This window comes from Diabrotica undecimpunctata, chromosome 5 (genome assembly GCF_040954645.1).
Source record: "Diabrotica undecimpunctata isolate CICGRU chromosome 5, icDiaUnde3, whole genome shotgun sequence".
Lineage (NCBI taxonomy): Eukaryota > Metazoa > Arthropoda > Insecta > Coleoptera > Chrysomelidae > Diabrotica > Diabrotica undecimpunctata.
In genome coordinates this window covers 63113433-63128035 of record NC_092807.1, presented here as the reverse complement: position 1 = coordinate 63128035, position 14603 = coordinate 63113433, and the positions used below count along the sequence as shown (strand labels likewise).

The following is a 14603-nucleotide window of genomic DNA, read 5'->3' as shown; positions in this document are numbered from 1 at the left end:
AAAAATCGCAAGAAACCTAAAAGAACAGCCAAATATTTATTATGCGACATATTATGATGATATATTTCATAGGTAAACACCTTCATAGTAATACTTTTTAAAATGCAGTTTTGATAATTACCAGATTGATTAATACTCTATACATTTATAAAATATTTGATTTTACTATATGTAGTAATACTCTACCAACCTTTTTCTTTAATTTTACATGATTAATTTTAACTTAATATTAGCGAAATATTTTAACAACTGATTTTTTTCAGTTGAGTATCAAAGTGATTTAACACAAGTTCTAAATTTTGATTTCAATGTTTGTTATTATAAAAACTTATAACTTAAGAGACAAACCCTTGGACGTACCAGATAGATTTTCATAAGTAAATTGTTTAGAATATAAGAAACAAATTTTTAATATTAATTATAGATAAATTTAATAAGGAAGGTACTAGCACTGGCAGGTATTCTTCGCTCATGTTAATTTCTCTGTTTGAATTATCAAATTTAATTATTGTCCAAACAGGACAGATTGCAAATCTTAACTTAGAAAATAAAAAAAATGTATGTTATGAAAGGTTTGTTATGATGAGGGGTGATGAAAAGATTCACTGTAACTGGTACTGATGTCATGTTTTTTTTTCGGAGGCCGTCTGTTATAAATTGCTCGTACTGCAGCCAATTGGCTTATTGTACATTTTCATTCATGTTTTACAGAATTATAGAGCCATATACCAGATTGTACAAGTCTAGTGGATGGGTACCATATGTTTTTGGAGTTACTTGGTAGTGTCCAAAAATAATATTTGACGCCTACGATCTAATGCCTCGCAGTCAGGCGATATGTTGACTTTAGGTGTCATATGTGACATAAACTTGCGCTAACTTTTTTGCTTTTCAAGTTAGCGCTATTTGTGTCACAAAATATTAAACATACATTATTACAACAAAAAAATATATACACCTGTTAATAATTTCAAAAATCAACAGTTTTCGAGATAATCGCATTTTACAACTCAGCTGCATAACTCTGATTTAACACAATTACTGCAGGCAACAAAGGAAAAATAGCTAAAACATCAGTACTTCTGAATTTAGGTATGAAATACCTTTAACTAAAGTTAATAGTTTCCGATATGTTAAAGGAAAAATAGTATACGCTAATATTGTTTGTACATCAGTAGGAAAATTAATAAAGTGTTATAGGATTTGACATCAAACAATTTACGTTTTATTTAAATTGCAGTCAAGTAAAATGCATTTTATTTACAAACCAAATTAAGATATAGTTAAACTGAATAACATTAAACTTTTTGTCAAAGTAAGTGTTCGTTATACCCACTATTTTCTTTTGTGCATTTATCAATATGTTTGTATAAACCATAAAAAATTGTCACATATTAAATAGCATCATCGGTTCAAAATAAACTGCTGCAGTATTTATTTCTTCCAAAAGTTGGTTACAAGTGTTTATGGGATTCTTGTAGACACACTGTTTCATTGCGTTCTAGACACCAAAATCGAACATATTAAATTCTGGGCTACATGGTGGCCAATGAAAATTATTACCACGACCAATCCAGCGTTCAGAAAAGTTGGTATTTAAGTATGTTCTCACTGTTCTCGTATAATATGCATGAACCACATATTTTGCCAAAGTTGAATTGCAATTCTTCCAATAAATCAATAAAATCATTTTGTAAAAAATGTAAATAGTTCTCACCATTCAAATCACAAGGTACCTCACATGTCCCTAAAAAATTATTAGCAATGATTCCACACCATATGTTTATTTGAAATTTATGTTGGAAATGGTTTTCTCTCTTTATATGACGATTTTCACTGTTTCAGGGAGTGGTCAAGATTTTTGCGTGTTTCGGTTATCATTTGCAAATCTGCATCTTAAATATAAATCTGCTGGCAATCGATTTTGCACGTATTTTGCAAATTTTCACGGTATGAAACAGCTCACAGTGTAGAATTTTTAAAACTGAAGTTTTGCTGATTCCTAGTACTGAAGATTCGTGTACATACTTGAGAATCATCGTCAACACAAGCCATTACTTCATCTTCTTGATCAGCCGTAATGATTTTATTAATTTATCACGTTCAGGACGAAATAAACCACTTTCCTAAAACCTAAATTCCGAAATAGATGTGTAAAGGTTTGGTGATTAGGTTGCATCTTGGATTATCTTCTTAAATATTCCCTTTTCGCTGCACGCCCGTTACAATATTAATGACAATAAATAGCAATCATATCGATATTAGAAAGATTATTATGCCTCGGCTTTCATCAAGTCACTGATTAATCGAAACAAGACTTATTTTTAATTTGTGACATCATTCTATTATGTTAAGATTTTTCCGTTATGCATTAGTTAAGGTTGGGGTTGTTTAATGATGATATAAAATAAAACATTTAGCAGTTGTAAGAAAACATTTTGTGGTGTTACATTTGTGCTATTTTTATAAGAATAAACTATTAATTATGCTTATCAACCAGTATTCAGTGCTTTGACGCACAAATATCACAACTAAGAATTATTATGCAACTGATTAGTAAAATGTATGCATGTTGCATGCTGCATTGTTGTACAACATGCATAAAATGTATGCATGTTGCATTTGTACTTGGAATTCAGAATTACAAATTTCTAGGTACGTAAAGCCAGTGTTTATAAAATATTAGAAAATTTCTTGGAATTTTATTCAGGTAAAAGGATAATGTTTACTTAATATCAAATTATCACTAAATGGGCTTCTGTGAAAAGAAAGTTTATTTGAAAAGGACTTCATTTTTCTTTTGTCGTTCATTTAGAACACAAGTCAGTGTAATAACCATAAATATGAGTGATCTAGAAATAATTAGTGACGATGTCCTGTACATTCCCGCCACTATTTCAGGAAGTGAAGACGAGTCTGAACCTGAAAAACGTTTTGGTTATATTCATCTCACACACGATGCAAAGCATATCGTGCTTAACGTTTACAACGGTAAGTACTCGTTAAAAATACTCTTTAGTTAACCTTCCTAATACCGGGTGAATTTTAAAACGACCAGAACTAGGTGGGGCGACTTCTCGCCTCTGTAGTTTGGTTCACTTTTAAGCGCAATTTAACAAATTAAAAATCAAAGACAGTCACATTCAGAAACTCACCAAATAAACAGGTAATTTTAGCAGTTATCAGATATCAGACGCACATTACAAATTCTTAGAGACAACCCCAACTAGAAAGTGATGCTTCGAAGAATCTAGACAAAAATATGCTAATAGGGGAATTATACTGAATTGAAAACACTCGATACCAGGTGGGGCAAATTCTCGCCCCACATACATTTCCGCGAAATCCGACGAGAATATTTAATTTTCTGTTTGCGGTATTTTGGGTTTTACTACTTCTTTGTGCTCTTAATACATCAACTACCAATGTCTTAAACCGTCAAAGCGATTGATTAAACTTAATTACAGATATTAATAAAAACGTTAGATCTGGGGGAGAGAATTCACCCCACCCGGTATTAGGAGGTTAATCATATTTACCGAAAAATTAATTCATAAAAAACACAGAATTCCTTAAAAAGTAAAATTACATATTTTTTCTTAAGTTCTCTTTCGACGATGGTTAAATCAGAAACGATTAAAAAGACGGTTTTTTTGACACATGTGCCACGATCCACTGTGTACGAACTTATAAAAGTCGGTCCAGTGTTGCGAAAAAAAAAAAGAAAGGATTCTGGTGCCCATTGAGTATTACCGAATTTTCATTTATCAGCTATACGGGAAACAATATATCATATGTATTCAGGGAATAACTTACCAACTTTAAATAAACTTTTAAGTGAATGAAAAAACAATGAAATAATCCCCGAGTGTCATAAAACTACTTTTTGAAGGTTTTTAAAATCTAATGGTTTTATATTTAATAGAGTGAATAAACGGCAGGCAATTATGGAATTCAGCCATTTAATAAAATGGAGGTTCGATTATTTGGAGAGTCTAAGGTCTTTTAGGAGTGAAGGGAAGAACTTGTATTATTTTGATGAAACTTAGTTCGATACCCACGATATAGTTAAAAAATGTTGGACCGATGGTAGTAAAAATTGCGTCACCAATGTTCCTCCCTCTAGAGGAAAGAGAATTTGTATTTTACATTGTGGGGGAGAATCAAGATGGGTCGAAGATGCTTTATTACTCTCTGCTAAGAGTGTAAGTGATTGTCGCTTAGATTATCATCAAGATATGGACAGTACTTTGTTTAAAAAGTGGTTTGAGCAGCAATTACCACCTAAATTAAAAAGAAATAGAGTTATTATTTTGGATAATGCTGCTTATCATTGTAGACTAAAGAGTAAAATTCCAAACACTAATTCAAACAAAGCTGAAATTCAAGAATGTTTATGAAAACATGAAATATATTTTATGGATTCTTACACAAAAAAACAACGTGTAGAACTATTAAAATTAGTTGAATGTGAAAAGAATTATGTTATCGACAGGCTAGCTGAGAATTATGGACATAAAGTATTAAGATTACCTCCTTACTATCGTGTACTGAATCTAATAGAATTGTGGTCTCAATTAAAAAGTAATGCGAGGAAAAATAATAATTCTCCTAAATCATTTTCGACTGTTGTAGATGTAATTAAGACCGAATGTAATAATATTACAGCAGATAATTGAAAAAAATGTATAGGGCATGTCAAAAAACTAGAAGAAAAATACTTACAGTTACAAAACATTATAAATAGAGTAGTTATAGATTTAAACGATAGCGATGGTAGTGATACCGATTTAAATGTAGACAATAGTTAAGTTTAAAATTATTTTTTTTTGTATTTTTTCATTATGTTAAATATATATTTTAATATAAAAGTATTACTTGTATGTATTTTTCTTTTACTTTGTGGGATTGCCGTAATTTTGATAAAATGTATCAGTATAGTGCACTATAAATGTATCAGTATCTTGCAACGAACAGTATCTATATTTTTGGCATAAATAGCGCTAACTTGAAGAGCAAAAAGTTAAGCGCAAATGTATGCCACATACCTATGTGGCGCCCTCTATCAGCTAAATCAAAGTATGTAGCAAATTATAATTCCTCATACTCAAAAACCTTAAGTTATAAATTTTTATACATAAATGTCTACAAACATGAAAGTTATAGTGAACAATAAAATTTTATATTTTAAATTTAACACTTTGTAATATTTTAAGGTTTAACAAAATTATAATATTTGAAAGTGTAGAATCTAGAATTTCTTTTTGTACAATTACTTAAGGACCACCCTGTATATACAGTTTTTAACTTTCTGGTATGTTACTTACTCCATATCCATGTTGGTCAGTTTTCTCATCTAAACACTGCAAAACTTCAGGTGCGACATAATCAGGTGTTCCAACAGGAGGTCCAGTAGTTACTAAACCATTTTTATTTAATTTGGCAGCAGATCCAAAATCAGCTAATTTAATATGCCCACATCGATCTAAGAGAATATTGTCCGGTTTTATATCTCTATGGACATATCCCATCAAATGCAGATCTTCTAATGCTAGAATCTTTAACAAATAGATAACATATTAAAAGTATGTTTTAAAACACAAATTAGACAGTACTTTTGCAATACTAAATAATAAAATTTTAAATAATATACTGTACCACTTCAGCTAAATAAAAGGTAGCAGCACTTTCTGGCAAAGTCCCACCCTGTCTGTATAATAGTCCTAGTAGGTCACCACCAGGGTGATATTCCATAATGTATACCAAATATGTACTGTCTTGGAAAGCATACTGCAAAGAAGTTAACCAAGAAGAGTTGGTAAAGGCCATTATATTCCTTTCCTCTTTAAAGTTAGTTCTACTGATATCATTGCCAAATTTTTTCATTGTTTTCATTGCATATACATCACCTGAAAGATTAAAATACATCAAATCTTCAGTAATATTTTAATAAAATTTATTAGGAATTAGCTTAAAATTGAATAAAATTTCGTCAGATTTTTTTTATGAATCAATATGCCATGTTCTAATTTAAAGAAATCTTGTCTACAAATTTTTCCAACGTGAAAAGCAACACTTTTTAGCGCAGATTCCCAAAGGCCATACCAATTAGGAGATCAAGGAGGAATGAATCTCTATTGCGTCTAAGATTTTGATAAATAAGCTCTAACATTGTCGAATTCTGGCTTAAAATACCTCAGCGAGAAATGAATCGTTTGATAGTTGCCAATAAAGCGTCGGAAGATAACTAGGTCATCAACTCTATATGGATGGCTTTAGTAATCACACAAACAAAAATAGCAAAATAACATTTTGTTTTATTATTATCTATATTTATATATTATTTATTTATACACCTGTTGTATAAAAAGCGAGGCAAATTCGAACCCAGTCAAAAGAAAACGGTGACACAGCGGTATATGCTTTGCATATTTAATGCTCCTCGGCGACCAATATCTTAATCTCAAATTTCCTAAAATATTTTGGAGACTACTGTGTAACAACCTGCAATGTTCCTTTTCAATAACTAATAACATTTGCGGACAATAATATCGGAAATTTTTGATCATAATATGTATCTGCGTTTTGCAAGCGGCCTCGAACACGAAGAATATTCAATAAATCTAAAAAAGTATTGATGGGAAAAGTTTTTGTTTAAAACTGGTTGATTTTTTAATAGATATGCATTATCTCTTGCGAAATAATGTGGCTGAATCTTCCTAATAACAAAATCATAGAAAAAGCCAGAAAAAACTGGCCATAAATCTATATTCCTAGTATTATGTAGGAGTAGGAGTATTATGTCCTCACTCGACACTAAGGAGTAGGCAGATTGAGACCTCAGTGCCGAGAGACAGTTCTTGCAATACAGAACACAATACTGGTACGTCTCGAGTGAGGGGAGTAGGCAGATTGAGACCCCGAACTCGAACTGAACCGTATCACTCTTGATAATGGCTCCAAAATGGGTGCCGAAACGTCGAGTAATAAATTCTCAACGCGGTTCTTCCCGAGAACTAAGTAATTTTCATATATATATATATATATATATATATATATATATATATATATATATATATATATATATATATATATATATATAGTAAACTCTTAAATATTGGGGAAATCTGCAAGAAATACTCTAATGTGTATCAATTGTTTTGTCGGAATATGATTGGATGCAATTTTCACATATTCAATCTATTAGATATAATAAAATATTTTATTCAATTAAATCAGACAATATCAAAAAAATTAACTCACTATATCAGTCCTGTTGTAAATCTGTTCTTAAAACTGATCCAAAATGGATTAAAAACTTATCTACTACAACTATTCCTGATGATATTCTAGGTTTCTTGGCATTAGGAAATAAATTTAGCATCGAACCAAAGTTAGGAAAAGATTTTCAAGTAAAAACACTTTTAGCAGACTTAGAATACATAATTTCTTCATTGCCATCTGAATTAGAACAAAACTTAATCCGATCTAGAACCACCAACATTATCACTAATCACATTTTGAATACTTCTAAATCTTCTAATACTTTTTTTCATAACTTATATACTAAAACTAAAAAATTTCTTAAATACAATCCTGAGCTCTTAGTGACAAAAGCAGACAAAGGTAATGTTACAGTCATCTTAGAAAGAACTCACTACTTACAACTGTGTTCTTCTCTTATAGATAATGATAGATCTTATGTTTCACTTACATCCAATCCCACTTCTTCTCTGCAAAGGAAATGCAATACATTAATCGCATCCTTAGCCTCTTCCAATGAGATTGACCGTAACACAAAGAAAAAACTAACAACATATAATGGGAACATTGCAAAGTTTTATGCTTTGCCAAAAATCCACAAACCAACACTATCGGTTCGTCCCATAGTAGCTTCCATTGGAACACCCACTGAAAATATCTCAGCTTTTGTTACAGACATACTTACTAATGCATATAATTATGAAAATCAATATTACATTAAAGATTCTTTTGAGATGGTAAATAAATATAATGGCTACATACTTCCATCAAATTATGTCCTCGTTAGCCTTGACGTTGTATCCTTATTCAGCAATGTTCATCTAGGAATATGTTTGACATCAATAGAGATCAACTGGGACCGTATTAGAGGTTGTTGTTCCATGTCTTACGACAGATTCATCAGCATCGTCGAATTTCTCTTTAATAACACTTACTTCTCATTTAATGATAAATTCTATCAACAAACTTTCGGTACCCCTATGGGAGCTAAGATTTCTCCTATCATTGCAACTTACGTTATGGATTATGTATTAGACTCAGTCATTCCTTTACTATTCTTTAATATTCCATTTATTAAAAAATATGTTGATGATATCATTTTGGCTATACCCAATGACAAGGTAGATGAACTATTAGACACTTTTAATGGTTATGACCCCTACATCCAGTTCACTATAGAGAGGGAAGATGGTAATTGGTCCGTCCCCTTTCTCGACATAAGGATGATCAGGGAAACCAACAACATCAAAATAGATTGGTATCAAAAACCGACCCATTCTGGTAGATACCTTAACTACAACTCATACCATAATAATTCTACCAAAGTCAACTTAATCAAACAGATGAAAAATAGAGTAACAAAACTATCAGATCCTTCATTTCATACAAAAAACCTACAAATCCTACAGAAACTTTTTATTTCAAACGCTTATCCAACACCATTAGTTAATAAGATTTTGTTTAATACTATCCATGACGAAGATATTTCACCTTCCTTCGCGACTAACAATGCTGATCCTGATGTCTTAAGTGGGAACCCAGTCTCTGATACTCCTATAAACAAATATTTTTCATTACCATATTTCAGAGATATCACTCCGGGGTTAACAAGGATTCTGAAAAGTGTTGAAAATAGCTTTGGCAATAATAATAACAACATTAAACTTAATGTAGCTTGTAGATCAGCCCTAACAATTAATAATCTTTATTCTAAGATAAAAGATAAGACTCCCATAGATAGGCTTAGTAATATTGTCTACAACATTCCATGTCTCTCTTGCAACAATTCCTACATCGGTCAAACATCTCAATTATTGAAATCACGTATTACACTACACAAAAGTGATTCTCGACTTCACCCTGACCGTTGTGCATTAGCCAAACATGTCCATTCCACTGGTCATCTCATGGACTATACCAACACCACAATTCTCCACCGTGAGAACAATAAATCTAAAAGAGAGTTCATTGAAATGTCTTATATTTTTCTTAACGATTTCTCCATTAATGTTAAGAGTGACATCAAGAATCTAAGCGATATATACCACCTGTTACTTAAATCAGATACCAAGAACAATACTATATCACAGATTACTAATTTGACTGATATATCCATTAACAACTAACATACCTTTATAATTAATTTTCATTAACAAAAAATATATAACATTCCCTTGCTTTTCTTAGATACGTCTCAATAAGATTCAATAATACATGAACAATATAATATAATTAAATAAAGAAAATCACAATTATATTTCCCTTTAATGGGATTTAAATTTATTCGTTTTTTACCAATGAACCTTAACGACATAAAGATTCATACCAATTATAATGAAGTTGTCAGCGCTTGCGTTCTGGCTTAAACAGAACCTCACTTTTAACTATTTAAAATCAAAATTTAGTTATTGCCGACATTTCAAAGAAATACCTCCTTTTAAATGTAGTTGCATTGGGTTTTTCGATTAACCTTGGGTAAGCCTTTACGTGTCAAGTTCGAAGCTACCATACATTTCAATTCTTATAAAAAACTTTTTTTGCACATAGTAACAAAAAACACCACTATGTTACTAGCAAAGTTTTTTAATATTCTAACTCTACAATTCTAAGTTACGGTAAGATCAATAATGTTTTAATAGATAATATATGGTAGCTAATTATAATTTATTCTCTTTCAGCCCTGAAGAAGCCAAATTAATTCTCTTTGGCGAAAACGTTCGGCGAAACAATTGATACACATTAGAGTATTTCTTGCAGATTTCCCCAATATTTAAGAGTTTACTATTTAACTAATCTGCAAAGATTAAATTTCTTTTCTATATATATATATATATATATATATATATATATAAATAACAATCTAAATAAGTAAACCACTCTATTAAGTAGTTTGGAAATCATGAAAACATAGTAATCCAGATGTCATGGGTTTGGAGTAACTGTTACCAGAGGGATTTTCTTTACCTCTGGTAAATTTTCCACTTGTGAGAATGTATCATAAATATGAAAAGGAAATGGAAGGGTTGCACAAATATTCAGGATCTTACAATCAAAATGAATATGTCTCCATTTAATCTCAGTGCTAAGGATTTGAATATTGGCAACACGATTTGGGACAAAAGTAATTATTAGCGGGATGTTTTATCAAACTCAGCGCTATTTAGGAATCTGACCAAGCATTTATAGAATAATTTTTTAGCATAACTTAAACAAAAGCTCCATAGGGATTAATTTAAGTTTAGGAATGATAAGTCCCAGTTTTAAAGGATTTGTCCGCGTATCTCGCGACTGTGTATATTATTCAAGCTCCATATGCCATTTTGCTTGTATCATGGAACAATGCAAGTCGATATTCAAAACAGTTAAATCATTAAAGATAAATCGCGAAATGTTAATATCTACTATTTGTTTAAATTTGTGCCATTTCTTAATTATATGAGAACTACTTATGAGTTTGTTCCATGTGAACTTCATTTGCCATAGTTCTTGCATTAAAAGTTTCCCATTGACAATTAATGGATTAACTATCTCTACTGGAACAAAGCAAGAACTGTTGTACGAAAGTATGTCTTTTTGTCAAATTTTCTACTTTAAAATCCAGATTAGCTACTTTTTAAAATGATCTGTTTTAGGATTCCATTCGATTCAATTCCCAAAATGTTACAGGGTGCATTATCAAAATTTAGGTCAAGTTCTAGGTCGTTTTTCTCAGAAATATCTTCTAAGAAATGACAAGAATTAGATGACCATTTGTGCAATCAAAACCTGTGTTGGCTCAACATAGCATTAAATTCCCTATGGAGCGTTTTTAAATCGGAAAAGTTATACGTTTCACCTAGGATATCATCCATGTATGTTTGGCGCTTGGCGCAGTATAGCATTAGCGGCGAGGTTGGCTATATCCTTAAGGGCGAATGTAGCTAAATAGGAGAACAATTTTGTCCGACACTAAGACGCGATAATTAGATGCATTTCAATTCATCCTTAGACAAACTTCTCCATAAAATGTTTTGTAAACGGCGATGCTTTGGTGACATGTGAATTTCGTGATACATCATTTTGATGTAAGTGGTCAAAATTTATTTAAACCTTTGACACAGGAAATAATGTAAAATAAGTTATCCTGGAGCTGAAGACCTTGTATGTCAAACCATTTAATGAATATCCGAATCTAGATTTAGCGCAACTTTCTAGATGCTGTCTCTTCCTTATTTACAGAGTGATGCAGTACAAAATATTTCGTTTTTTTCACGGCATTATCATACAAAGAGAGAGGAATGACTTTTGCATGATCAGTAATATTAATCAATCATCCTTTTATATTCATTGTAGAAATTTGAATAGTTTCCCAATTTTTTCTCTAATCAGATAAAATGTTCCTCTTGTCAGAAAGGCATTTCATGCTGATAGCTCCCGGAATCTGGAATTTTTTTATTTTTTTGAAGAAATAGTGCTAGAAAGAACAGGTGGATCTGCAAGCTCTTCAATCTAATAAAACTTCTCTAACACATCATCCTTTTTCATTCGTGTGCTACAGTTATATGCATATTTTTAAGAGACAAAAAACATAGATTTTCGGTACTAAGGAAATATCTTTATAATGGCGTTTTAACTGTTATTTGGCTGTGAATGGATAGGATACTACGAAACCTTATTCAGTAGATATATAGAAGAGTAAGTAAATTGGGACCAAGAGATATAATTTGATCTAAGAGAAATTGAAAGTAGAAATTATCACCCACTAAAAAATCAATATTTTTAGGTTCCCAGAAATGCAGATCTTCTGATTAACACTTTAAACTTTAAACCCTTCGGGATTACAAAAGATTTCGGATTTAATTCAAGTTGGGGTACAATTAAATTCCAGTTTTAAATATGTGTTCAGTCTGACGATTGTATAAATCTACCTATGTTTTTACAGAAAAAAAAACTAACTTCTAACTTCAAAGAATTTTCCTATTTTATTTTCTCTAGCACTCAAACACACAATACTTATATTCTAAAAAATACATATATCAACATAACAGTTTTAAATGTCATCTACAAGATATTAACAGGAATTATATACAGCCGCCTGAAATCGTTTTCGGGGGAGATTATTGGTAAATACCAATGTGGCTTCAGACCAAAGAGGTCAACTATAGACCAAATACATATGTTAAGAGGTATACATGAAAAATGTGTTGAATATAACATACATATTTACAACTTGTATATCGATTTCAAACAGGCGTTTGATAGAGTAGATCGACAAAAGATGTTAAAGCAACTATCTATGTTAGGGATACCCAATAAGTTGATTAAACTTATACGAATGACTCTGGAGGGTTCCAAAGCTATGGTGAGAATAGATGGAGATATGACACAGGCCTTTGATATTGAAAATGGAGTTAGACAAGGTGATGCCTTATCAACAACACTTTTTAATCTAACTTTAGAAGCTGTTGTTAGAAAACTGGATATAAACAGCTGTATTAATACAAGATCAATGCAAATATGCGCATATGCGGATAATGTTTCCATAATAAGCTGCAACAAAAAGGTATTAAGCGAAAAAGTTATAGAACTGAAATGAGAAGCTGCTACATTTGGTCTATATATAAATGAAAGCAAAACAAAATATATGGAGTGAACAAAATCGAATGAACATAAGAATCTGAAGGTAGACAACCATACCTACAAATATGCCTCCACTTTTCCCTACCTATGCTCAATAATAAATGACAACAACATCAGTCAAGAAATATAAGCACAGATTCTTAGCGGTTATAAGTGCTTTTATGCATACAAATACTTAATGAAAAGTAAGTTACTGAATCGTGAGTCTAAGCTGAGAATCTACAAAACAGTAATTAGACCAGTGGTCACATATGGATGTGAAACGTGGACCCTCTCAACCACTGATGAAAACCAACTGAGAATATTAGAGCACAAAATATTAAGGAAGATATTTGAACCAACCCAATGCAGCGATGGTTCGTGGAGAATTAAAATGAACCACGAGCTGGATGAACTAATGCAGAGCGCAGATATTGTCAGATTTGTAAAGTCACAAAGACAAACTGGCTTGGTCACCTAGAAAGAATGCCAGATAATTGAGCTGTAAAAGTAGTCCAGAGATGGAAGCCCCAAGGAAACAGAACAAGAGGAAGGACGGTAAAAGATGGATAGACAACATAGAAAGGGATCTTAAAACCATGAACAGCATGTAGTGGCGAAGGAAAGTATCCGACAGGGCAGAATGGAAGAACATTGTTAAGCAGGCAAAGACTCACAAAGGGTTGTAGCGCCATTAGAAGAAGACATATATCAACAATCAACCTACACCCTTTATTGTCTTTAATGAATTTTCTGTATTGAGAGCTCACTATAAACCAATTTTATAGCTGATTCACTGCGCTTGGCTTATTATTTTGATATTTTGACAGTCATTGTTGGAAACATACAACATTTATTTTATATTTTAAGAACAATTTCCAAAGTGAAAATTGAAATGTCCACATAAACTTATTTTCAATTAAAATCATCGCTATTTTTCATTAAAATAGTTAAAAATGCCACAATAAAATACTTTTAGAACCATCAAATTTCATTGATTGGATTTCTTCTTAAGGTAAACAGAAATGTTTTGTTTTGTTGTTTTCAAGATCCCCTTATGAACTTATATAAAATCTCATATGTAGCACAGCCACAGTATATTGCTTATTCTTTTTAAGCAATATACTGTGGCACAGCCACAGGAAACTTCTTTCACTGCTTAACAAACAATAAAACCACAAGAAATAGGGAGACCAAAAATAAGTTAGCACATCCCAGCATCTCCAAAAAGAAAAACCAGTTTTGAAACCATGTGACTGTTTTGGTTTTTTTTGTTTTCAAGTATATAATTAGTTATCCACATATTTACCTGTTTGCTTCTCTTTTACTAGATGTACTTCTCCAAAATGTCCCCTTCCAATCACATTTTTTATTTCAAAATCTGTAATATTAACCCTTAGTCTTTTGACATGTTTAATAGTTTCTTTGTACTTTTCTACAAAGTGCTCTATATTAGTATCATATTTCTGAAGACTTTCTAAACAGCATTCTTCGTACAAAGCTTGTAACACATCCAAAAGAGCTTCTCGTGATAAAAGGTTTGGCTCATTTACTTTGGTTGTAGTTCCTAAAATTTCTGAGTTTATTCTAGCAATACGAACACTTATAGGATCTTTGTGGTGCTCCATTTTAACAAACTATTATCAACTTTTTATTCAGTTTAACATTTTTAATATCGTTGAACAAATATTGTCATAAAACCGTTGACCTGATGTATATTTTTAATTTGAAAGTGTAACTGA

At 31.4% G+C, this 14603-nt stretch overlaps 1 protein-coding gene across 1 annotated transcript in view; it reads right to left on the bottom strand.

Annotated features, from left to right (window-relative positions):
* sti (citron rho-interacting kinase sticky) overlaps window positions 1–14589 on the bottom strand; it is a 97483-nt gene extending 82894 nt beyond the window's left edge. The window contains 4 exon segments of the mRNA XM_072532016.1: window positions 1–16; window positions 5328–5558; window positions 5659–5909; window positions 14171–14589. Of these exon segments, the coding sequence (XP_072388117.1) occupies window positions 1–16; window positions 5328–5558; window positions 5659–5909; window positions 14171–14489 (817 nt within the window). The 5' untranslated portion in view covers window positions 14490–14589.
* Window positions 14590–14603: the final 14 nt, after the last annotated feature.